The sequence below is a fragment of the Pipistrellus kuhlii genome, unplaced genomic scaffold (assembly GCF_014108245.1).
Source record: "Pipistrellus kuhlii isolate mPipKuh1 unplaced genomic scaffold, mPipKuh1.p scaffold_m20_p_11, whole genome shotgun sequence".
NCBI classification, from domain to species: Eukaryota; Metazoa; Chordata; class Mammalia; order Chiroptera; family Vespertilionidae; genus Pipistrellus; species Pipistrellus kuhlii.
Window position 1 is genome coordinate 45,229,443 of NW_023425416.1, and position 26,572 is coordinate 45,256,014.

At 42.1% G+C, this 26,572-nt stretch overlaps 1 protein-coding gene across 3 annotated transcripts in view; it reads right to left on the reverse strand.

The window, feature by feature from the left end:
* SCN10A (sodium voltage-gated channel alpha subunit 10) overlaps positions 1 to 26,086 on the reverse strand; it is a 76,386-nt gene extending 50,300 nt beyond the window's left edge. For all 3 annotated transcript variants that reach the window (XM_045579431.1, XM_045579430.1, XM_036431899.2), the window contains exons 1-10: positions 25,809 to 26,086; positions 25,032 to 25,159; positions 21,672 to 21,752; positions 9,106 to 9,234; positions 8,406 to 8,497; positions 7,084 to 7,275; positions 6,572 to 6,638; positions 2,549 to 2,690; positions 2,204 to 2,401; positions 1,272 to 1,442 (exon numbers count right to left, since the gene is read on the reverse strand). In XM_045579431.1, the coding sequence (XP_045435387.1) occupies positions 1,272 to 1,442; positions 2,204 to 2,401; positions 2,549 to 2,690; positions 6,572 to 6,638; positions 7,084 to 7,275; positions 8,406 to 8,497; positions 9,106 to 9,234; positions 21,672 to 21,752; positions 25,032 to 25,159; positions 25,809 to 26,081 (1,473 nt within the window). In that variant the 5' untranslated portion in view covers positions 26,082 to 26,086. The remainder of the gene's footprint in view (positions 1 to 1,271; positions 1,443 to 2,203; positions 2,402 to 2,548; positions 2,691 to 6,571; positions 6,639 to 7,083; positions 7,276 to 8,405; positions 8,498 to 9,105; positions 9,235 to 21,671; positions 21,753 to 25,031; positions 25,160 to 25,808) is intronic.
* Between the last annotated feature and the right edge of the window lie 486 nt (positions 26,087 to 26,572).

Sequence of the window (26,572 nt, forward strand, 5' to 3'; positions counted from 1 at the left end):
TCCCTTGGAAGGGGAGCATAGCTGGAAAGATAACCACATACACCAAACAATTAATGGAAATCCAGATGCTAAGTTATGGGGAAAATTAACGCCCAATTCAGAGTAACATTGACATTTCCTTGAAGCTGCAATTCATCCTGATTGTCAAATCCCCTTTGAAACTTCTTCTGAACTGTGCCCTGTGCATGCCAGGTGTTCCTCAAGAGTAAGAGCAAGGAAGGGAAGGACACAAACTCTGATAAATGCTAAAATATGGGTGTCTCTGAGGCCAGTGTGCAGGTGAGTGTGTCTGTGTGCTTATATGCACACACAAGTTTGAGGGTTGTACAGATGGTATTCCAAAAAAGTAAAATATACTTCAGATGAGCACAAGAGATTGAGAAGGAAGTAACAGTCAGAAGGCCCCCAAATAGCCATTTTTATCCCCTTTCCCATTCAATAGTACTAGAGTGGGTACTATTGTACCACAAAGGGGTTATTATCTCTCAGGCCTGTGAAAAGGGCATATGTGGGTTACACAGGACTTTGAAGGGAGAAGATGGTAGGAGGAAACTTGGGGTGAGTACTGTGAATCTTAGAGTGGGTCGTAGAGGCTTGCTGTGGGGCAGAATTGCTACAGGATCTACAGTGATGTACTCAAGTTATTCCTAGACTGGACACTATCACAGAGATGGATGGGTGCTGGGATCTTCTGTGCCAACAATAGGTAGGTATTTGAACTGTAGGCGCTGAGGCATGAGGTCAGAAAAGAAACTTGCAAGTGATTTCAGCACCACGGACAAGAAACTCCCTCCAGATAACAGAATTGCTGACAGTTATGGGGAAAATTAACGCTGCAATTCATCCTGATTGTCAGAAGGAAGCTGCCTCAGGATGACCACAGGTCCACAGACACCTTAAAGATATCATGTCCAATATGGGCTCACCACTTTCCAACACACTTAGCTTCTTCCTCCAGTGCTCCTGACTTAGAATCACCACCCACCTAATTGCCCAAGCTTGAAACCTGGGAGTCATTTTGAACTCAACTTTTCCCACATTCCACAGTCCCAGTCTTGTTGATTCCATCCCTACCCATCAAAGTCTTTATAACCCACCTTCTTTTCCCATCCACAATGACCCTGCCCTAGTATAGGTCACAAATTTGGGGCCTGGATTACTAAAACAGCCTCCCAATGTCTGTGCCTCCAGCTAGCTTCCTGTTACAAACCTACTGTTGACAACAGCTGCAAAGGTGGGTACTCTTCAGAGCACAAACCTGAGCCCCTTACCATCCTGCGTTGGTTGTAAGGGTCAGATTGTGGTGATTTATTGTCATCTGTGGAGCCATCTGACACCTTTGGCTTCATCCTGTGCCTTTTTTCATTGGCTCTTTTGGAGGCTAAAGGGGATCCACTGTGGGAGTGGAGAGAGGCGGTGTCAATCCCCATTGCTGCCAGCACCTGAGGAGAGAGAACAGCAGCTGCAGCCAACAGTATCTGGTTGAGCTTAGAATATATGTGTCCCTCAGACATGGGGAGTCACAGAGGTGAATGCGTCTGAAACAGAGGAAGTCAGGATGCGGACTCGGGTGATGGTGGGATTGAGACATGGCAGGAAAAGTGACCTCTGGGTCACCTTCCTCATTCACACTGTGGAGGAGATCCTATTGATGACCTGTCCGGATCCCTTTTACCTGGTCAGGACACTCATCTCCAGCTGAGTGCTGGAATGTTCGCTGCTAATGGCTCACAGCTGCAGTGTTCTGCAGAAAGTTTCCCTTGACTGTACGTCTGGCTGGGGCAGGTATGAGGGTACAAAAGGCCAGCCCTCTTGCTTCAAGTTAGTAGGACTAACTCTGTGATACAAGCATGCCCCAGAGTTCCCATGGGATCAGACCAAATGCAGTCTCTAGCTGAGGCTAGTTGCTCATTTAATTCTTCCCCTACCCTATCCTACTTCCTTCACTCTCCTTCTTCTCAGGGCACCCCTCAATAAACCACTTACCTACCTTCTCCACTTGGGTTCTTCTTCTTCTTCTTCTTTTTTTTTTTTTTTTTTTTTTTTTTTTTTACAAAAACCTGATGTAAGATAGTCCCTGAGGCAAGGTGAATCTTCCTGAAGTTCCTAAGAATAAGAGCCTTATTCTAAGGGATTGGCCCAACCTCTGCCTAAGATTGTACAGCCTGCAACAGACTTTACAAAGCTTCCACCCCTCACAGACCTCATGCTCCTTTTGGAGCATCTCGAGAGCCTCCTGGAACTTCTTCTCCTTGGCTTCAATTTCATCCATGGTTGCTTTGTTCTGCTCCTCATATGCCATGGTGACGACAGCCAAAATCAAGTTGACCAGGTAGAAAGATACCAGGAAGATGACAAGCACAAAAAAGAGCATATAGAATTTTCCAGAAGCCCTCAGGGTCTGCAGATTCAAGAGAAAGAGGAGAGACATGTGCCCAGAGTAGATGGGCCCCTGACATTACCAGGTTCCTCCAGGAAATATGTAGCCATGTTGAAGCTGACCCCTCCGCCTTCAACCAAGTCTGAGTGGGGGCATGCAGATCAATACCTGCTGGTAGAGGCGTTCCCAGGAATCCTGTGTCATGAGGCGGAACAGTGAGAGGAAAGCCCAATCGAAGGAATCAAAGCTGGTGTAGTTAAAATCTGGATTGCCAGGTAATTTCAGGCAGAAATAACCTTTAGGGCAGTGGCTGCAGCAAGAGCAGAGAAGGTCATCAATTGCACAGCACCCTGTTTATTGTGGGCAAGGCAGCCTGGCGCTGTGGGGAGATTGGAATTCAAGGCCTAAACCTCCTCTTATGAGCCAGAGGACCATGGATACTTAGTCTCTTTAGGTCTCAGTTTCTCTTGCCCATTAAGTGTGGGTGACAATATTCTCACTTCAGAATTTCATGCAGAAGGGAGTGGCACAGAGAAGGTCAGCAATCAGCTCAGATATGACCCTATAAGGTGACAAATTCTTTGCAAGTCACACCAGGAGTGGGAGAGCTGGTATGAATAACACAGACTTAACACCTGAGCCTATTGGCATTACCTGCAGAATTGTCCATTAAAGGAAGACTCACATTAGCCAAGTTTACCATCCAATTCTGAACTCTTCTTCTTCTTCTTCTTCTTCTTCTTCTTCTTCTGCTTCTTCTTCTTCTTCTTCTTCTTCTTCTTCTTCTTCTTCTTCTTCTTCTTCTCTCCCTCTCTCCCCCCCCCCTCTCTCTCTCTCTCTCTCTCTCTCTCTCTCCTCGCTCTCACTCTTTCTCTCTCCTAGATGCTTTAAAATGCTATAACTATCTCTGGATTCTTTTTACAAATGTGGAAGTTGAGGTTCAGAGAGAAATCAGTTCCTAAAACCACACAGATGTTAATGTATTAATTTAAAAGGAGAACTATAACAACTATAACTATCAAGTAGCTTATGAAGACTGACCTATGAAGGAGGGTCAAATTAAAGATGATTTCTTGGTGAGCATTGGGGTGGAAGTGTTGGACTCCTCTCTGTCTTAATAAGAGGGTGAGTTGATGTAGAGAAATATCTATAAGCTCAGGGCATATGAGGTTCTGTCATTAACCTTCATGGGATGGCCTGGTCAAGGAAACAGTAATGCCACATCTGCATTCTGGATTCTACTACTCTAGGATTCCCTCACCAACACCAGCCTCTGGGGCTCTACTTATTTCAGACGGACATGTGAACACTCATGCCCGGGATCCATACAACTGATTAGAGTCCCAACAACTTGATTATAGTCAATCCCAATTCTACAATATCTCCAACCTTGGTTTCCAGACACTGTAGACCCACATTTATAGTCAGCCTCTTGCTTTGCTCCCTCAAGGAGCTAGTGAACCCATCACCTGTAAGTTTGCTAGTGAACTCTGAGGGCAGTCTAACTGCTGGAAGAATGACAGGAGATCATGGTACGAAGCCTCCTGCATGATGCCTTCAGCATAGTAACGATGGTATATGAAATGCAAATGAAAATTCCTGCTGCTTTTCACCTGATGCTACCAGAAGGGTGTATGTGAAAGAATGCTGAAAATCATCAAATATTCCCCAGTATGTGTTTGCCACCTTAACACCCAGGCTTTTCTGTCACAGGGCCACTGGTCAGTGTGGGCCTCTGCTCAGGGCTCCGCTTCTCTGAAGGCCAGTTTAGGACCCAGGTTTTCTGGTCACGACATGCCCTTCAGGGCTTACTCTGCCCATTGTCCTGGCTGGTCTCTACTTGCCATCCCAGCTCTATCCACTCCTTCACTACCCGTCCGGGACCTGCCCAACAGGAGGTCTGGCTTCTATTGGAACTTAAGGGGGTACCCATGGATGGACTCGAGTGCATGGGCTACTTTGAGCCATTGCCATGAGGAATGCCATTATCAGACAGGAAAGAGACATTGATGGGGCCCTATTTTAAATTTAAGTCGAAGGCAAATGAAAACTGACATCGGAACAATTCTCTTCCTGAGCCAAAGAACCAAATGCCAAGTGCTTTGTAAAGAAAGAGGCCAAGAAGCCTATGTTGATGAAATTATCCTGTTTGCACCCACCCCTCAGCTCTATCTGAGATTGTTTTCCTCGTGAGCTGATTAAGGCAGAGCTCCATATAGGTACCACTAGGTCCACTTGGGCAACATGGGGCTGTCAGCTACTCAGGGTATAGGGTCATGTGGCTTTGATCTTCCAGGCCCCCAGCCATGGAGGAGGGAGAGGTGAGACCTTCAGATCTGTTTCCTGAGCTCTTTCTGCTCACATCTGTTCTAGTGGTCAAAGAAGCAGGCAAACCTGGGGGGTCCCTACTTCTTTTCTTTGACTCACATTCTGTTCTGCCACCTGGAATGGCCTCCATTCAAACTCTGATTCACCCAGCCTGCTCTTCAACTCTCACCTCATCTGCCACCTCCAGGAAACCTTCCCTGACCTCTGCTCCTGCCTCATACCATCACCTCCCTGTGCTGCCACAGTCCCCGGAACCTCTAGCGAGCTCTGGGTCTCCACAGCGTAGCACACAGAGCTCACAAACTGGCTGTTTTCAGGCTGCATTTGACTTGCAGAAATATTTGTTTGGGTCCATAATATATATACATTTTATGGAATTGGTAGCCAATGTTAATAGCTGGGAGATTTCACATAAAAATCATAATGTCCTATTTCTCTTTTAACGGTTGGAAGAGTTGGAAGTAGTGGACCCTCATGGCAACCAAAGGCTGCACTGAGCAGTGGCTGCCCCTTTAGATGGAGCATGAACTCTCATTGCCATGGGTCCCACCCAGCCCGCCCCTCTCTTTTGTTGTTATGTGTCTGGCCTCTGGAAGATTTGAAATGATGAAGTCTGATGCATGTGCTTCTTTCTCTGTTATGCGAGAATAATGAAACCTATGTGATAATTAAATGTGGAGCATTTGATACAAAACATATTTAATAATATGAATTCCCTCCTGGAGTAGATTGCTTATAAAAATGGCCAAAACTGCCCTAATCGGTTTGGCTCAGTGGATAGAACATCAACCTGCAAACTGAAGGGTCTCAGGTTTGATTCCGGTCAAGAGCATGTACCTTGGTTGTGTGCATATCCCCTGTAGGGGGTATGCAGGTGGCAGCTGATCGATATATCTCTCTCATCGATGTTTGTAATTCTCTATCCCTTTCCCTTCCTCTCTGTAAAAAATCAATAAAATACATTTTTTAAATGGCCACAGTTATTCTCCTCCCTGTGTCCACACTCCTTTGCAATATGATGTTGCAGCTACTCCTATCGAAAGGTGGAGTCTGTTTCTCTAATTTTTGGATCTAGACTGACCTTTGACTTGCTTTGGTCAATAGAATGCAGCAGAAGTTACATTGTGCCTCAAGAGACCGTTTACACTTTCACTCTTTCTCTCAGAACCCTAACTCTGCCATGAGAATAAGCCCAGGCTAACCTTGGGTGGATGAGAGACCACATGGAGCAGAGACCAGCCACTCCAGCTGAGGCCATCTTAGATCAGCTGGTCTCCAGCTAATCTGCCCCTGAATATGCATGAATGAACCCAGTCAATGCCAGAAGAACATCACACTGATCTCAGCACAACATGCTGATGTGTAGAATCCTGAGCTAAATAAATGGCTGGTATTTTAAGCTACAAAATCTTGGGATTGTTGTTACACAGCAGAAGCTAACTTGTACACTCTCTCCCATAGCCTTGGGAATGGCAGAAGCCATGACTTAATCATTTCCTCATTTCCTTTAGGACCTGTAACCCAGTCTCTGCCTAGAAAATGCTCATGATGCCCGACTGGCATGGCTCAATGGTTGAGCGAAGACCTATGAACCAGGAGGTCATGGTTCGATTCCTGGTCAGTGCACATGCCTGGGTAGCAGGCTCAATCCCCCATGGGGAGGGGGTGTGCAGGAGGCAGCCAATCAGTATTTCTCTCTCATCACTGATGTTTCTATCTCTCTCTCCCTCCCCCTTCCTCTCTGAAATCAATAAAACATATATTTGAAAAAAAAGAGAGAGAGAGAGAGAGAAAAAGAAAATGCTGATGACAAGGAGAAAGGATTGTTGGGCGTTGGAGCTATGTCACGGGTTGGACACTCACCCTGCATCAGATCCGTTGCCGCACAACAAGCGATCAGAAGTGCCTGGCTTATTGATGAAGGCGTCTGCAAAAGAAAGGGAGAAGTGGAAGCTTTGCAGATGGTTCTGAACCCTTCAACTCAAGCCTGGGGGTGAGGGCAGCACCTGTCCGTCTTCTGCCCCAGCGAGGTAAGTTTCCTCGGCTATGTGCTCTCAGAGGACAGGCCGGACACTTGGAAGGAGAAAGGCCCCTCTGGGAGGAGAAAAGCTGAGCAGCGACTTCAGCTTCAAGCCTCTCCCAGCAGAGGCAGCATGGCTTGTCTCTGGATTTATACCTAGTTTTCTTCTTTGTTTGTTTTGTTTTTGTAAAAGGGACGTTTGGTAACAGAAATAGGGAACCCAAAAGTAAAATGTAGCTCTGGGAGAGCATTTGAGCATAACAGAGAAATCAAAATATGCGTCTCTATAGGAATGCAGGGGTTTCACACCCCTTGCCAACCAGACCTTCGTCATTATGGCAGAAATTCCACGGGAGTCTTTCATACGAGGAGTAATTGGCCGTGTCGTTGAGAGCTGTGCAATTCTTGACACATTTGTTCTTGAGGTTGCCCTTGAAAAGCTGCAGGCCCACCAGGGCAAAGACCCCCAGACAGAAGACGGTGAGGATGGTCACATCCGCCAGCTTCTTCAATGAGTGGATCAGGGCCCCAACGATGACCTTCAGCCCTGTGGGAAGAGGACAGCAATACTCCCACATGGATAAGGCACCACACACAGCACACAAGGTGCCTGGCACACCTGCATCTTAGCCATGCGACCCTCTCACTGCGTACAGGTACGAGGCGTTTTACAAACTCTATGGCAGTTCCAACCCTAGTTCTTCAAATGAACTTAATAAAGATTATTATCCCATTGTAAAGATGAGGCAATCAATACCAGGCAATGCATTTCTTATCATCTTAAGGCTAATACATTCCTGACAGTAGCAATTCAATTTTAAAAAGAATTGTTGAGCCCTAGCCGGGTTGGCTCAGTGGACAGAGCATTGGCCTGTGGACTGAGGGTCCCGGGTTAGATTCCGGTCATGGGCTTGTGCCTCGGTTACAGACTCCTCCCTAACCCAGGCCCTGGTCGGGGCTCATGCAGGAGGCAACCAATCAATGTGTTTCTCTCACATCCACATTTCTCTCTGTTTTTCCCTCTCTCCCACTCTCCCTAAAAATCAATGGAAAAATATCCTCGGGTGAGGATTAAAAATAAATAAAATAAAGAATTTTTCTAAGATATTTATCTTTTTTTTAAAAAAAGAATTGTTGAGTGCTGCTATATCCCAGGCATTGTGCCTATCATGATAATCATGCGGCACCTAACTATTCCAGTCACTTGTCATCTGTATTTCTGCACTGACCTTGATATCCTGGGAGAGGCTTGAGGCTGAGGACATATGAATGCTCTGTGTGTGTGTGTGTGTGTGTGTGTGTGTGAAAGAGAGAGAGAGAGAGAGAGAGAGAGAGAGAGAGAGAGAGAGAGAGAGAGAGAGAGGCAAGGATGTATTTTATTGATTTCAGAAAGGAAGAGAGAGGGAGAGAGGGAGAGAATAATGATAAAAGAGAATCATTGATTAGACGCTTTCTGCATTCCCCTTACTGGGGATGGAGCCACCAACCTGAACATGTGCCCTGACCGGGAATTGAACGTGACCTTCTGGTTCATAGGTCGATGCTCAACCACTGAGCCACGTTGGCTGGGCCAAGCTCTGGAACTCCATAGGGCTCTGGTGAAAGTCAAAGGGGGACACTAGGCTGTGGACACCAGCACGTGCTCCGTGAGTAAATGTGCTGGTTAAAGCCGCTCACCTGGAATCACAGAGACTGTTTTTAAAGCTCTAAGAACTCTGAACGTCCGCAGGCCTGAGATCCCCTGGAGATCTGTCATTGTGCTAATGTACCTATGGGACCAGAAGTCAAGTCAGCATCTCTGCAAGGAGGGAGCCCTGGGAACACATGCAGCATAGATAAGGACGCCAGGAGGTGACGGGAGCTTAGGAAGGACCCAGAACAGAGAGTCTAATAGCACTTCCACCTCTAGACCAATGCTAACAGATTGAATTGTCATAACACCTTTCCGAATGGCCCCTTTGAGATGTGCTGGGGGTAAGGGGGAGTCCCTTGTGCTACACTATGGATGGGTATTCAAGCATGTGGGCTTGGCCAACCAGCCTTCACAGACACTGGTTGTTCAAGGAAAGACATTCTTGTAGGGGAACTGGCTTGTCAATCTACTTTGACAGGCCGGTGACCAGCTCAGATTTGAGGTCCCTGAGGATATGGGACTGACCCTGGAAAGTGACCCCCGAAAGCCACAGTCTGTGGCCACCCCCCCCCCCAGGCCATGCAGTTTCAAATGAGAAAGCTAGATAGAGATAAGGAAAGACCCCAGAGTGTGAACCTGGGCCCCCCCAGGTTATAACCCCCCCCTCCCACACACACACGCACGCACACACGCACACACATGCACACATGCACGCGTGCCAAATCAGGGTAGAAAAATACTCACGCCAGGGTGATGACGCTGAAATCCAGCCAGTTCCAAGGATCTCGCAGGTAAGTGAACTCATTGAGACAAAATCCTCCTGCCACTATCTTTATCAAGGCCTCAAAGGTATAAATGACGGTGAAGACATACCTGGAGGGAGGGTGGAAAGAGCTCAGAGGGAGAGCTGCTGTGGTGGTTCCAAAGGAAAACCTGCCAAGATCCCCTCCCTCCCCCCACCAAGGTGGGGAAGGGGAAGAAGGAAAGATGCAGACAGAGGAACTCAGAGGAATGGGTTGAATGTGTGTGGTTAAGACGATTGGCAGTATTTGCTGCTCAGATGGTAGGCCCCAAGTTTCCAGGTTCCCAGAGGCTGGCTGAAGAGGTGGAAGAGGGCCTAACCCTGCGATATTCCCTGGAAAAAGAGGTTTTGAGAGAACTTTGAGACTAGATCGAGGCAGGAGATGGAGCATTCCTAGAGTGGTTTCCCCAGAAGATTTGAAACTGGTGAGAAACCTGATGTATTTGAATAAATGGAAACAATAATTAAACCCCTGGGAACAAATTAGTGATAAATAATTAAACCTCTGAAGAGTTTGGGAACAAATTAGTGATAAATTAGTGAACAAATGAAGAAATAAAATCCTTATTAACTCCAGAGAGAGCAAAAACATGCAAAAAGAAAATGTAATCAAAACATACTGCATGGCTCAGCTGTGAACGGAATTTGCTCAGCAGCACTGTTATAGACTAGTGATCGGATGTGCAACCAGACAATGGACATATTGTTTGGTTATCTCACTAAACATTATGGCGCAACTAATGGGGAGATGAGTGTGAGAGGGAATGAGTCTGTATCTGTGGACCTAATCTTTTTTTTTTTTTTAATATATTTTATTGATTTTTTACAGAGAGGAAGAGAGAGGGATAGAGAGTTAGAAACATCAATGAGAGAGAGTCATCAATCAGCTGCCTTTTGCACACCTCCTACTGGGGATGTGCCTGCATCCAAGGTATATGCCCTTGACTGGAATTGAACCCGGGACCCTTCAGTCTGCAGGCCAATGCTCTATCCTCTGGCCAAACCGGTTTTGGCCCTAATTCTTTTATTATTATTATTATTATTATTTTATTTTTTTATTGATTTTTTACAGAGAGGAAAGGAGACAGATAGAAGAGTTAGGAACATCGATGAGAGAGAAACATCAATCAGTTGCCTCCTGCACATTCCCTACTGGGTATGTGCCTTGACCGGAATCGAACCTGGGACCCTTCAGTCCACAGGCTGACGCTCTATCCACTGAGCCAAACTGGTTAGGGCTCTTTTTTCCCCTCATAACAGAAAGCCAATAGATAACATCTGAAGTGGGGGGAAATAGTAGTATGAGTATATTATCAGAGATAGAAGAAGTAAAAATGTTGAGAGGTTTGCCTTCGGAGATATGGAATGAGGTGAGAAGATGAGAAGAAAGAAATTGCTGTTTCTGTTAGACTCTTTATAGAAGCGTGACCTTTTAAGCCACAAACCTGTATATCTGCAGTAAAAGTAAAAATCAAATTAAAACGTGAACAGCAGTCCTGGTTTTTCATCTGTGTGAGGGGAGAGGCGGTGTTTGAAATCACTCGCGGAGACATCCCTGGCTGGACAGCGGCATGAGCTGTCAGCTTCCATATTTTGTTGGGTTTCCCCTGAGCCCCACTCTTGGTGGAAATCTTAACTCAGAATTATAGGTTGTGGGAAGCTTTGACGGATAGTTCTGGCGTTTCAGATCAAACACGGACCCAGAAAGGATGGAGAGAATTCCCACTAAAGACAACGTTCAGTGTTTCACCTCCAGACCAGCGCCCCAGCTAAGCACCCCTGAGAGCTGAGGTCAGAGATCCCAACCTGGAGATAGCAGCTGACAGTCACACCCTCTCTCCCTGCTGGCACGTGGCTTGTGAGATATGTCTCCGTGTTCTGTTGCAGCATTTGTAATATGCAAAAGACATAGCCTACGTGCTTTTCTCTGCTGAATTAAGAAAACCATCAGGTTCTGGGGAAAGAGTCAAAATCTCAGCCATGGAGCCATTTGCTGACCCTCAACCACTGTTCATTTTAAGAAATTCTGAGGTCTGACCATTTAAAAACCCTGATGTTTTGGTCATGAAGTCAAAGATCCATACTATTCAAAATCCTAAATGCATTACCGAGACATAGCACGGGTGTTCACAGAAATGATAACTTAAAAAAAAGATTTCACTCCTGCCGAAACCGGTTTGGCCCAGTGGATAGAGCGCCAGTCTGTGGACTGAAAGATCCCAGGTTTGATTCTGGTCAAGGGCATGTACCTTGGTTGCAGGCACATCCCCAGTAGAAGGTATTGCAGGAGGCAGCTGATCGATGTTATTAACGCTCTCTCTACCTTCCTGTCTGGAAAATCAATAAAATATATTTTTAAAAAATTTTAAAAAATTAAATAAAAAAGATTTCATTCCTTATTTTAAAACACTGTAAATCCTTTTGTTTCTGGAGGCATGCAATGAACCCCCGTGAATGAGGCATGTTCCATGAATAGGGCATGGTCTGCATTTGGAAGCAATTCCTTTCAATGGCATAGTGATGATGTCTTTGCATGCAGCCCTCATGGCCGGAGCTTCTTTTATACCCAGTCAATGTACCTTTTTTTTTTTTTTTTTCAATTGCAGTAAAATATGCATAATATAAAATTGACTGCTTTGCCATTTAAAAGTATACAATTCAGTGACATTAAGTACATTCACAATACAGAGCAACCATCATCACTATCCATCTCTAGCACTTTTTCATCTTCCTAAATTGAAACTCTCTACTCATGAAACATCAACTCCCCGTTCTTCCCTCCCCTGCTGCCTGGCAACATCTGTTCTACTTCCTGTCTCCATACATTTGCCCATTTGAGGGACCTCGTATAAATGGTATCATACAATTTTTCTTTCGGGTGTCTGGCTTATTTTACTTAATATTTTTAAAGGTTCATCCATGTTGTAGCATGTATCAGAATGGCATTCATTTTTAAGGCTAAGCATCCATTGTGTATGGATATACCACCTTTTGTTTACTCATCCATCTGTTGATGGACATCTGCCTTGTTTTCACCTTTTGGCTTTGTGAATAATGCCATGGAAAACATTCATGTCCAACATAACTTTCAAAGTCTACCTCATAGTTTACAAACTAATTGTTAATTAAATCTGAAGTCTCTTTTAAAATCACTCATGTATATGGCAAATATATACTGACATTGATTTATTCATAGTTTTATTAAACTGTAAAGTGAATTGTCTGGTTGTGTACATACATAATAGTCATTGATTTTAAATGCCAGTCACATTGGGAGAAATCCAATAGTTCTGATAAAGAAACTCTACCAATTGTTTCCTGCTTTCTTTCCAACCACAATACTTTTTATTGATTTTGAAGCTAGTTTCATATTTCACCAGCAAGAATATAATTGCATTTGTTTTTGCCACAGGGGTGAATGATGACTATAGTTTTCATGTCTTTTCAACCTTTAACATTAAATTTTGACAACTTTGTACAGGAAAGCCTTAGTTTTTGTTTGCAATAGAGAAAGTCAGATGGTTTAAAAGTGAGGTTGATAAGCTTTATTGGGAAATATTGTGAAAGTTTTGGTAATTTTATATAATTATTTGATAGAAGTGCTAAGGGCTGATAAGCTGCGTTCTAGGACAAAAGGCTCACCAATTCAACACAATTTGATTATCGTTTTCCATTGCCATGCTTCCTATTTTCTGTTTGTGTTCTCTGCCTTTGTGAGATTATCTACATCAATTGTCCACTTGTCGTGTGACATACAGATCCAAGCTTCCCTTTTGTGACAGAGCCCACTTACTACTTATATCTGTGACCTTATTTTATTTCTAGGATTTATTTTTCTACTTTCGTTATAATTCTGCAAACTACTGTGGAAATGCTATTCGTGTTGTGGATTGTGGATGTAACACCATGAGACAGCAACAGTGACAAATGTGGGTTTAACAAATGTAAACAATAATGGTCAGATGACAATAAAATACATTCTTTAAAATAAATACATTCTTTAAGATAAATGACACCAGTATGAACTAAGTCAATCCTTGAATATACTGCTTCTAAGAACATAAAAAGTGAGAAATTCTATAGAAATTATGATTAATCTTACATTTCAGATTTTTAAAATTATCTGTGCATGGATTACTGCATAACTTTTTCTTCCGAAATGTGAAATGATTTAGAAGCTACTGAGAAACTTCTGGTGGTCAAGAGAGATCCATAGATCATTTATTGAGAAACTTGTAGGGGATGGAGAGAGCTGAACTGCTCTGCAAAGCAGAATGAGAAGAATTTGAGCTCCCAGGGACGACACAGAAGGAAGACAGTGAGGCAGGGAGATGGGAAAGCACCCAAAGGGACAGTTTATGAGAGAAGGTTATGGCAGCCTCAGTTACCAAGATAAATCAGTTGAGATACTGGCAAGCTGAATCCACAAATGATCAAGATAGAATCATTAAAAATTGATGAGCAAATTTATTAAGGTAACTTACTATATTAGCAGATGAAAGGCTATATGGTAAGCTTATTGAAAAAGAAATGTCAATTAAAACCAATACCCCATTCATTATGAAACTCTTTTTAAAAAAAAATATATATATTATTGATTTTTCACAGAAAGGAAGAGAGAGGGATAGAAAGGTAGAAACATCGATGAGAGAGAAACATCGATCAGCTGCCTCTTGCACATCCCTTACCGGGGATGTGCCCGCAACCAAGGTACATGCCCTTGCTGGAATCAAACCCGGGACCTTTCAGTCCGCAGGCCGACGCTCTATCCACTGAGCCAAACCGGTCCCGGCCATTATGAAACTCTTAACACACCAGAAGTGGAAAGAAATTTCCATAACTTGATAAGGGATTATAATCATGAGAATCCCATGTCATCATGACAATAGTGAAATGCTAGACGTATACTGTATAAAAATAAGAGAAAAAGAACACTGCTTACCAGGATAGCTTCAGCAGTGTGCTGAAGGTCCTGGCCAGTTCGATAAGACAGGGAAAGTGACCAAGTGGCATAAGAATCCTAAAGGAGGAAACAAGCTCACTGCCCTTTACAGATGATATCACTGTTTACACAGAAAACCCAAGAGAATCTACAGAGAGAAATGCTGTAACTTGTTAGAGTTCAGAAAGGTTGGATGCAAAACCAATATAGAGAAGTTAAAAACATTAATAAAGTTTAGCAATAAAAATAAATACCAAAATGATCATGTAAGTTAAGACGTGTAAAAGCTTTACACAAGACATGATAAAACGCGATGGAAGAATATAAAAGAAAGCCTGGAGACATTGGGACAGACACCGTGCTGATGTGGGAGAAGGCCTGACACTATACATGTAGCGATTTCCCCTGTGGTAATAAAGAAATTCAATGCATTTACAACCAAAGTTTCCATAAAATTGTGAGAAAAGAGATTGAAAATCTGACCCTTACATTGATATGGACAAATAAAGGAAGAGGAGGAACCAAGTAATTTTCAAGAAGACAACAGGAAGGGTTGCCATCATCAACCAGGTCAGATCATATCATAAGGTGTTTAGATCTGCACAGTGTTGTCTCGTGAAGCGACAAATAAACTCCTGGGAGAAACAGATTGAGTGCGCTTGGAAATCTGGTGCACAGCTGAGGGAGTGCAAAGAATGACTTGGGAAATGATGACCCATTAAAAGTGGAGTCTTAAGGATAATACTGCTGGAAAAATAGTAGAAGCCTATTTCATGCACAACATAAACACACACACACACACACACACACACACGTTGAGGAGGATGCACTATCTACCTAAGCAGAGAAGGTACAGGGTGGGGCAAAAGGAGGTTTAGAGTTGTGAGTACCATAACACAGTTTATCCTTGTATTATTACTTATTAATGATCGTGTTATTTTCCATAGGAACAACTGCAGACCTACTTTTGCCCCACCTTGTATTGCGGCTTTTAGAAGAAAATACAGGAGAATATCTTCATAGAATATCACATAGCAGTAAAAAAAACAAAAAACAACACAAAAAAACCCACACAAATGAAATAAGTCTTCATGTAGCCATTTCGACAAACAAACACCATATTGATTTTTAAAAAGCATCCGCTAAAGCATGCATACAGTGCGGCATCCCTCATGGAAATCTGCAAACACAAAGCACTGCTTTACGCCTGGCAGGGCCAGATCCCCACCCCCCCGCCTGTTTCTGCTTCAGCTCCACTTCACCTGCTCTTTTCCGGGTGAGAAAACGTTCTTTCCAATGTGCTTTTCCCTGCAACCAAGTTGCTGTGTTTGGTCTGCCTAGGGACCGTACCTGCTCACGAATTTCGTGCACCAGGCCTCTAGTATAGTATAGATATAGAAAATCTTCCCACAAGCCGACAGATGGGCAGGCAGGTAGTGGTGGTGGTTGGGGAGGGGGCGGAGGGAGAGGCAGGGAGCTGACTTTATCAGCAGGCAACAGAGCAAAACTAACATTTCAGGGAAGCACAGCGTCAGGGAAAATAGATAAGGAATGGGAACCACTTGTGTCCAAAAGACTGTTTCCAGCATACGGCGATAGGATCAGCTTCTGATTGCTCAGTGGCTACAGTTTAATTTCTAAGAAATACACAACATGCTCTTGTGGCCCCGTCTAACCCAAGGACTTTTACTCTTTTCCTTAGGGCTCCCTGGAAACACAGTGAACCACCAAGAGCTGTTGTCAGTTTGCATTAATAATAAAAAAAAAATCTGGAGGCCAATCATTTTTGTGAAGCTGAGGATACTGAACATCATTCAAAACCTGCCACATCCACTACTAGAACTAGGACCAGCTAGGTAGATTTTTATCATTTATATTTTTTCAAAGTGTGTTGATAAAGGAAACAATTTAGTTAGTACAAAAATCTGATAAAAAATAGATTTAAGCTAGGCCAGCATGGCTCAGTGGTTGAGCACAGGTCTACTATGAACCAGGAGGTCACGGTTTGATTCCTGGTCAGGGCACATGCCTGGGTTGTGGGCTTGATGCCCAGTATGGGGCTGTGCAGGAGGCAGTCGACCAATGATTCTCTCTCATCATTGATGTTTCTGTCTCACCCTCCCCTCCCTTACTCTTTGAAATCAATACCAAAAAAAATATTTTTTAAAAAATGAATGGGTTTAATTATTAGTGGGAAGGGAAATTGGTGCAGCTTTGGAAAACAATTTGGCAGTACTTCAAAAATTAAAATTGTGCGTCCTTATGACCCAGCATTTTCACTTCTAGGAATTCATTGCTCACATTTACCCACATTATGCGTACAAAGATATGTGTGTAAGGATATTCCCCGAAGAACTGTGATGGCAGAATATGAGAATTATGTTGATTAGAATAAATATAAATGCCTGTCAATAGGCCAATAGGTAAATAAATGTTGCTTCATCCATGTAAGTAAAATCTATTCAGTCAATTTCTACAAAATGTCTGCTGCTGGGATTTTTATTGGGATTTCATGGAAGCTGTAAATTAATTTGTGTGTCACTAGCATGAGAGAGATATCCTTAAGTTTATTTAGGTACTTAGAAATTTCTCTCGATATTGTTTTGCCATTTTTCAGTATAAAGGTTTGGGCCTATATTTTTTTTTTTTTTTTTTTTTTTACCATAGCTTTTGAATTAAATTTTCTATTTTCTAACAAATTAATTTTTCTCGTAAGTTATTAACTTCTGTTTTCCTTTCATCAGTTTCTTGTTCTTTTGTCTAGCTTTAGGTTAAGCATCTACATAATTCTTTTCGTTTTTGACTGATAGATATTCTATGCTTCATTGCCATAGGTATTTCCCAAGCACATCTTTCCCTGCCCCCTGTAGGTTCTGATTAAAGTGTGAATGGATTTCTTTCCCCCTAGAAATTCTATAATGTTGGTTTGTAGTCTTTCTTTTATCTAAGAGTTCTTTAAGAGATTTTAAAAAACACCCACAAACACAACAAAACAAAACAAACAAATGAGAAACCTCTCCTTTTTTTTCTGATTTTGTTATTTTCTAACTTTATTGCAGTGTGGTCAAAGAATGTTTTCTTTCTTATTTCTTCTCTTTGGAACTTGTTGAGGTTTTGTTGTGGTTTAATATTTGGTAAATTTTTATGGTCGTTTGAAAAGGCAGTATAGCCCTAACCAGTTTGGCTCAATGGATAGAGTGTCAGCCTGCAGACTCAAGGGTCCCAGGTTCGATTCTGGTCAAGAGAATGTACCTTGGTTGCTGGCACATACCCAGTAGGGAGTGTGCAGGAGGCAGCTGGTTGATATTTCTCTCTCATCAATGTTTCTAGCTCTCTATCCCTCTCCCTTCCTTTCTGTAAAAAAAATCAATAATATATACCCTGTTTTCCCGAAAAGAAGACAGTGTCTTATATTAACTTTTTCTGCCAAAGTTGCGCTAGGTCTTATTTTCAGGGGATGTCTTATCTTTCCATGCTCTAGGTCTTATTTTTGGAGGAGGATGTCTTATTTTCAGGAAAACACAGTATATATTTTTAAAAGGCAGTATATTCTCTATTTTTCAGGGAATATAGTTTAATATGTGTTCATCAGATCTAGCTTTTATTTCATTACTCATGTCATGTATATGTTTTATACCTTTGACCTATCATAGGCTGAAGAAAATTAATTAAACTTTCCTATCCTTACAATGTTTTTGTCTATTTATCCTTATATGCTCATAAACTTTGATTGATGGACACTGTTGCCACATTATTTGTTGCAAAGCTGTAGTGGATTATTTAGCATTACACTGTGTCATTTGTCCGGTTTAATGATTTTCTGCCTAAATTCCACCTTGTCTTACATTAAGATCATGCCTCCTGCTCTCTTTTGTTTGCCTTTGCTTATATCTTAGCCCTTTGTTTAATTTTGACCTTTCTGTATTGCCTAAAGCAGTATATATTTTATTAAACATGAAGTTGGATATAGCATTGTTCTATAAAAATACAGATAAATTTAAAAAAACAGGCTCATCAAATCCATTATATTTAGATTTGATTTTAATTTACTGTTTATATTACTTTATGTTATGCATTTAATACTTTTTTTCAAATATTTCATTATCAGGTATATTTTACTTGCTTTATTTTTGATTCATGATTCTGAATTTAGAAGTTTTTATTTTAGTTACAGTGGTTACCTTTATAAATATAAATTTATAATTACAATTAAAACTATGTAATGCACTGTCTTTGGTATGCTAGCTCTTTAAACAATATCTTATTTCCATTTGGTAATTCTCTTCTGCTCCCCTCTGCTTTATCCATCATCTGATTGTATTTAATAATATATTTTTCATGCCTATGTATTGTTAAGTATAATTATTTTCCAATCCTTGATTTACCAACTTTAAAGAATACTCAACTTCTTTCTGTTTGAGAAGCAATTCCCGCGTTCTTTTCTCCTTCTACTCCCAATTTTTGCTATTTATACCATGTCAACATTTCCAGGGCCTCTGAGGTTTGGGGGGTAAAATGCCTTCATCCTCATTTTTGTCCCTCCCTGCAGGCACGGAAGTTTAACAAGCTCTGAGCTGCTAAGTCCTTCCCGAGTCCTCCTCGCACTTGCAGTCTTCCGAGCTTGTTTTGACATCTCGTGTCCTCTGTGCTTTCCTTTGTTCGTGTATATTTATACCGTTCTTGTTCCCATGCTGTCATTTTAGCAGCATTTTGAGAGAGTTGGGGTAAAACATATGCATGCTGTCTTCTGTGTTAACAAGAATCCCCAAATAACTTTTAGTTTTGAGAGAAAATGCTTTGCATTAAAAGTTCAGAAGAAAAACAGAAATGTTACATGTCTATGAGCTCAGCCATTTTAGAACTCTGTCTCCATCCCTCTCTATCTCTATTGCTGTCGCTACCTCTATCTTTATATCGATGTCTGCATTATATATCTCTACCTCTATATCTTTATCTATCTATATATCATCTACCTATCTCTATCTTCATCTATGAGGGGGAGAGGGAGAAAGAGAAGGACAATAAACTAAAATACAGTGATTTTGCTACCTCTCTACCTAGTTCCTATCTTCTGATTTTCAGTTTTCAGTATTCTGCATTTTATGCTTTGGTAGTTTATTTTTTTTCCAGTTGCTTTGTTTTTAAGCTTTTTATTTCGATATGTAACATGCACAATAGAAAACGCACATGAAACATAAATTAGTTGTAAAATGAATGCTTGTGCATTAGCTCCGTGACAAGATACCACAGGGTGAGTGGTAAAACAACGAACAGTTCTGGAGGCGGGAGTTAAAGATCGGGGTGCCAGCAGGGTCAGGCTTTGGGGAAGGCCCTTTCTTGCTGGGTCCTCACATGGCAGATAGAAAGCTCTGGTGTCCATTCCTCTTTTTATAAGAGTACCAGTTCTATGGGGTCACGGCTGTGCCCTATGACCTCATTTAACTGGAATCACCACCTTAAGGCCCGTTCTCCAGTACTGGGTGGGTGGGGTTAGGGCCTTAACATATACATTTTGGGGGACACAATTCAGCCCATAGTAGCACATGACAAACCACTCATGTCACAAAATGGAACGTTAAGAGCATCCCACAAGCCCCTTGCCAATTACATCCTCCCACCTCTGCCCACGAGGTTACCACCTCCTAACTTTTGTGGGGGTTTGTGCCTTTTTGTTTATATTTTTACCTCCTAAGTATTCATCTCTAAACAGTGGTTTTGCTTTTCTGTCTTTAAATTTTGTTTAAATGGAATCATACTTATGTCTTCTTTTGTGTCTGGCTTTTTTTGTTCAATATTATATTCCTGAGACTCATCCTTGTGTGGAGCTAGAGTTTACTCATCTTCATTACTGTACATTATCCCACTTTCAGAACATAATGAAGATGTTTAATGTATTCAACTTTATGAACATTTGGTTATTTCCAATTTTTTACTTTTATAGGCAATGTTCATAAACTTCCTTTGTTTGTATCCCAGTGCCCATGAGTACTTATTTCTGCTGAGTGAATGTTCCAATAGTATAATTAGAAGACCACAGTGTATGTGTGTTTTCACTTTTACTTGATAATATCCACTGCTTTCCGAAAGGGTTGTACAAATGTGCATTCCCACCAGCAGTATATGAGTTTCTATTGCTTCATATTTCTCAATACTTGGCACTGTCAACAATTAAAAAATTTCCCATCCAACCAACTTATAGTAATCTCTCAGTGTGATTTTAGTTCACACGTCCTTAATTAAGAGAAGGTTAAGAATATTTTATATATTTATTGATAATTTGGATTTCTACTTTTGTGAAATATCTATTTAAATTTTGGCTCATTTTAAAATTGGTGGCTCTGACCTATTTCTGGTGAATTCATATGGCTCATTATTCTGGATATAAACACTTTTTAGGTATATGTGTTGCAAATATTTTCTGCTCAGTAGGCTTGCTTTTTTGACTCTCAAAAAGTAGTATTCTCATGAGCAGAAATTCTAAATTATAATGTATTAAAATGTATCCATTTTTTCCTCTATGGTTCGTGCTTCTTATATCCTAGGTAATAAATCTTTCCCTAAACCGAGGTCATGAATATAGTCTCCTTTGCTTTTTTATTTTTCCCCCTTTACAAAGTTGAATAGAACTGATAAAACAGACATCTTTGCTACTTATATTTTTCTTCTGATCTCAAAAAGAAAGCTTGCCACTTTTCACAATTAAGATGTTTGTTGCTTTCTTTAAAGTGATTACTCTTTATCAGAATATGATTCCTTTATAGTCCTACTTTTCCAAGAGTTTTAAATCATAAGCAGATATCAAACTTTATCAAATAATTTTTCAGCATCAATGAAGATGATCACATGATTTTCCACTTTAACTTATTAATAGAAAGAGAACATGTTTTCTATTGTGTGTGTGTTAATGTTATCGTCAGTAAGAAAAATTTGCAAGTTGGAAAAAGAAAGCTTTACAGAAAGCTTGGCGTAGGGTGCTTTTGGAAAGTTCCCACATTCTGAAACTACAGTTTCCATTGGCTAACTCAGCATAATCTCAGAAATACTAAGGTCCCTTCGAAGTATATGAGCTATGATAACTTACCCAGCTTCATTCATGGATTATTTTTTGAATATATTTCAAATATATATTTGTTCTTCATTCTGTCTCAATTTTGTTCCTGACTCTCTTTCCAAGAGTAGGCCTTCCCTAAAGTTCATTCTTGTGTGCACCTAGCAGGTGGATGGGTGTATATCTGGCAGAAAATCCATCTGTCCAGATCACAGAAATTGGACCTTCTGAGACTGAAATACCAATATCGATATTTTTTTAAAATCTCCCCAGGAGATTCCAATGCACAGCTGCGGTTGAGAACCACTAACGCACTAGTACAGTTCTTTAAAGCTGAAAATCATATGAAACAAAGTCTACAGAGAAGATATATGACCATTACAAAGTCAGATAAACAATAGGATCCCACATTACCCAAATGCGACCCCACCGAATAAATAACAGGGGGGAATGCTGCCACGTGGAGGAAGAGAAGAGGACCAAAAGGAAAGGCCGCGAAGGACAGCAAATCTACTCACTCCATCTTCTCTGGAAGGTCGGTGCGGGTCATGCACACACAGTTGACCACGATCGTGACTGTGATAAATGTGCTGAACCACCTGCGAGGCTGGGTTAAGGAAAAGCTGAGAGTCACACAGCAAATGGCATGTGATCCCCTTGATGCTGAATGATGATGAAATTCATACCTCTTCGCTAAGATTAGCTTCAAGGTCTTGTCGCTTAATAACCAGGAGCATTTCCTGAGTGCCTACTATGGGTTGAGTACTTTGTCCACATTTTTTCTAACACAATTACCCTAGAGGTGGATATTATTGTCTACATTTTGGAGCTAAGAAAACAGGCTGATAAAGCTTAGGTCATTTTCCCCTGCTCACACAGCTAGTCAACCATGATGCCAAGGTGTGAACTCAGGGGGTTTGCTAAGACTTCACTCCACTTTACAATATGAAGTTTCGTCCATCAATGTCTCTCTTCCCCTAAAAGACAGAGAATGCTCCTGGGAACTTAGAAATAATGGGAGGGCTACCAGCTTCCATGGAAATTAGCTTAATCAGATTGTTTTCCTAAGTTAGTGAAGAAGTAGACTACTGGCCAGGAATGGTGGAGGCAAGCACAGGAAGTGAAATGCTGGTTCGAGGTGGAGATGCCAAGTAGGATTAGGCTGTGGTGAGAACTCTGAACAGCCAGAGAGGAGTCTCTTAGAGGAGAGACTGGGCAAGGGGGTTATCGGAAGTGGAAGGGGACACTGAACAGGAAGGCAAGTGGGAGGGGTAAATAGATGGGGGAAATCTAACAATCAATGTCTCCTTTTGGACATTTTTCTCAGAACTAGCTGTGTTCTTGACAATTCCTTCCCCCAAAAAATAAAGCCTGAAGATGAACTTGACATACACAGAGAGAGAACCGCTTATCTTACATAATTTCAGCTTGAGCAGAAGTATTTAAATCTATTTTAGTTGTGTGTGAAAGTTTTTTTTTTTTTTTTTTTTTTTTTTTTTTTTTTTTTTGTAAATGTCTTAAATGTGCCCTGTATCATATTTACTTAGGAACACTTCTATTTTAAAAAGGGAAATTCTACTAATTAAGCCACAGTTTCCTGTTGACTTGCAATTAAAGTAAGAAATGTATTCACATGGAGGGGGCATGTTAACCCAAGGATAAATGTAAAATTATATCTTCAATTCCACAAACTCTTAAAAGTAATATGATATAGTATGTATAATATTACTTATAAAAACATTCATAGTTAATTTGATTAGAATTATAATTTTGATGAAATAGTAATAATAGGACAGTGAGAATCCAATACCTTAAAAAGAGTATCTTTTGGCCGAAACCAGTATGGCTCAGTGGATAGAGCGTCGGCCTACGGACTGAAAGGTCGCAGGTTAGATTCCAGTCAAGAGCATGTACCTTGGTTGCGGGCACATCTCCAGTAGGGGGTGTGCAGGAGGCAGCTGATCGATGATTCTCTCTCATCGATGTTTCTAACTCTCTATCCCTCTCTACTCCTCCCAGTAAAAAATCAATAAAATATATATATTTTTAAAAAGAGTATCTTTTGAGGCTAGAGATACTCAAGTTTCTGAGACTTACATATATAAATGCAGATTTTTATAAGTCTGTGATGAGTAGACCTTCTACATAGTTATTTATTCATAAAATATCAAGATAAAAAGAATATGCATAATCCATGGACATAGCCAATAGTGTGGGGAAGGTCTGGGGTAGGGTGGTGGCTGGATGGAGGGGGCAAAAGGGGTGGAAATGGGGGACATCTGTAATATTGTCAACAATAATAAAAAAGAATATTCAATGTTCACTTGGTTCTTTAAAGTGATTTTGTTTCTAATTAGCTGTTTCTTTCTTACTTAGATGTAATTCAACCAGGATGCATGGAGGAAATTTTGTGCATTTGCTGTTTTTCTTTCTTTGTAATTTTATGTAATTGTGCAAAGAATTACAAATAAGGAAAACCCTAGTAGAGATGACATACTGAGAGAATAAATTACACTAATTCATTTTCATTAGCTGCCTACTTCCTTATTGTTGATACTGCCCCTAGCAGGATGTAGGATGAACATTTTTAATGAGCAGAGTGAACTTGGACATAATGCCTCTGAGTGTCAGTTTTATTGTCTGTAAAATGGGGAGGTTAATCCTTTCTTCAAGGGTTTCCATACCTATAAAAGTGTCGACACTTAGGGGGTATATAGCAAATGGGAGCCTACTATTATCATGAAAATTCTCTGTAGAATCAAGAAATCCAAGATTCAATTAAGGAAATATACTTCCCACTGGTTAACCATAAAGCATGGGAAGGGAAATTGTTATGCCACTTCCTGTGGCACAGTTTCACGTTGAGATCACTGTGCCGGGGTTACCAGCTCACTGGGAGCTGCCCCAGGGTTCAGGGAGAGAGCTCCTTTTCCTGGATCCTCTTAGGAAAAGCCTGGATACCACCCACTAGGCAGCTGAAGCAAGGCTGTTCTTGCAAATCAACCTCCTGGAAGCCAGAGCTGAAATCAACTCTGGAACGTCCACCTTGGACAATCACCAGGGAAGATCCTTGGAAACCAAGCCAAAGTCTCTTATTTGTACTAGTTTGACTGGTCTTGAAAAAATATACAAACAGAAAATCCCATCCCAGAAACCTGAAGCCAGCTTCCTAAATATAATACAGACATTTGATCAATGTATCGCTAATCATTACGTTCTCTAATGGCATGAACCTTGGGCTATTGACAGTTTTAATCAGCTGGTAGTTTGGGGGTAATTTATGACTTGGGCAGTGCCACATGACCAGTGTGGGCCCATTGAGACAATCTGTCCTCAGCCCATTGCTGTCTGTTCTCTTGGCCCTCAGGGAAGTGCTGCTTCTTTGCCTAATAAGCAGCCACTCCCCAGCATGGCTAGGGCACAGATATACCATGCCTATCTCATTGGCCCTAAGAAGACTTAGAGCCCTTTTACTGTCTTTATGTTGTGGGAAGAGCTAACCACACATGGTGAGAATGTGCCTGGTATGTCAGCAAAGCTCCCCTCAGAGAGAGAACATTTTTCAACATGTGCATCCAGAGGTGTGTCCATACCAGTCCAGATCACAATCCCATCTCTGGGTGACATTAAGATCTCCTCTGCCTTGGGACTGCTTTCAGGTGTTGGGAACATTAAAGCCAAAAATAGTTTTTGGGTTTTTTTTCAATGTAACACTTGAAAAAAGGACAGAGTTGGAGGAAGGCTCTATTGCTAACTTCTGAAACAGGTACTAGACACAGTGGGCAAGGCCCAATAGTGCACCGGTGGGGTGCCTCGGCCTGGCCTGCATCCTCTTGCAATCTGGGACCCTTCAGGAGATGTGGAAGAATCAACTGTGCAAAGGATATGAGTGGACAGACACTTTGATGGCTGTTCTTCTGATCGGGTTGAAAGGACTGAAGAGCCACAGGGCCCGAGTGGCACTAAAACGGGAAATGGTCCTCACTTTGTTCAGCACCATGAATGTCTGCAACAAAACAAAACAGCAGGGGCACCGCCAGTGAGAAACACACATCCTCACACAACCATGTTTTTGAGCTTGAATGGCATCATCTCAGGCTCATGAGCAAGAGGGTCTGGGAACCATGGATCAGTGAGAGCCAAATGGAGAAACAGAGAGTTAGCCATACCCCCACCCTCCCAGCAAGACCCCAGCCCTCGTGGCTGACTGTGCATCAGAATGAACCCACTGCAAGTGCCCAGTAGACAGGCGGCTGACCAGGGAGCAGCTAAGATGTATCATGCCCAGGCTGGAGGATGGGGTTCTGGTGGCATTTAATTTCTCTTCTAACTAGTGGATCACCTCTAGTCCCTTCTGTCCTTCTCTTAGGTCCTTCTCCTAGGTCTTTCCTTTTAAACCCTCCTCTGAATATCTAGGAGGATGAGGGCTCTTGGCAGATGAGAGGAGGGAGGAAGACAGTCCAGTGCCTTTATTCTCTCTACAAACCATACAGATTCAAAGAGAATGTCTAAGAGGTGAGTTACATTTCCTTTTCATTGACTGAGTCTAGCTGACAACCACATCACCCAAGATGCAGAAGGACTCCCAGGCTGGGTGGGCACAGAGCCTTTTTCTCCCAGAGCTGAGAACAGCCACTCCAGCCAGTAGCCCTTACCCTGTGTGCAGAGTAGAAGGGGTCCAGATCCTCCAGGGGCTCCCCGATCAGCTCTGCAGGGAGTTCACCATAGAACTTGGGCAGCTGGTTGCAAGCTTTCAAGTCGAGCTGGGGCCGAGGCTTCTCCTCTTGGTCTTGCTTCTGCTTACTCTGCTTACCTTTGGCTTTTTTTTCTGCCTGCTTGGCCGCAATTCTCTTTTCAATCTCCACCAGGGACTCTGGAGTGAATCGGCGGAAGTTGGTAGTTTCCAGGGACCCAAGGGGGAATTCCATCTTCTCATTCTCCTTTAGGAAGAATTTAGACTCTTATGAGAGTGGACATCACCATAGAGAGATAACAGTCTTCCCACTGGCCCTCTTCCTCCCATCCCTCCCACCTTTCTTCCTAAATAGCTTTCCACCCACGTTTCCTATTCCTTATCCCTCACTAAGCTCCCCCCCACCCCCACCAGGACTCTCTGCACTGCTCTCAGGGAGGCTGTTTGTTCTATCCTACTCCAAGTACTGCAGGAGTGAGTCTGTGTTCTCCATGAGCTTCTAAGTCATTGCTCCTTCATCATTTTGTGACAGACTGCCAACAACCACCACCACCACCTATCACTACCACCAACCACAACTATCACCAACCACCAGCAACCACCACCATTACCACCACCCACTACCATCAACCACAATCATCACCAACCACCACCAATAATAACCACCACCACCAACAACAGGAACAACCACAACCACCACCACCAGCCAACAACAACCACTACCAT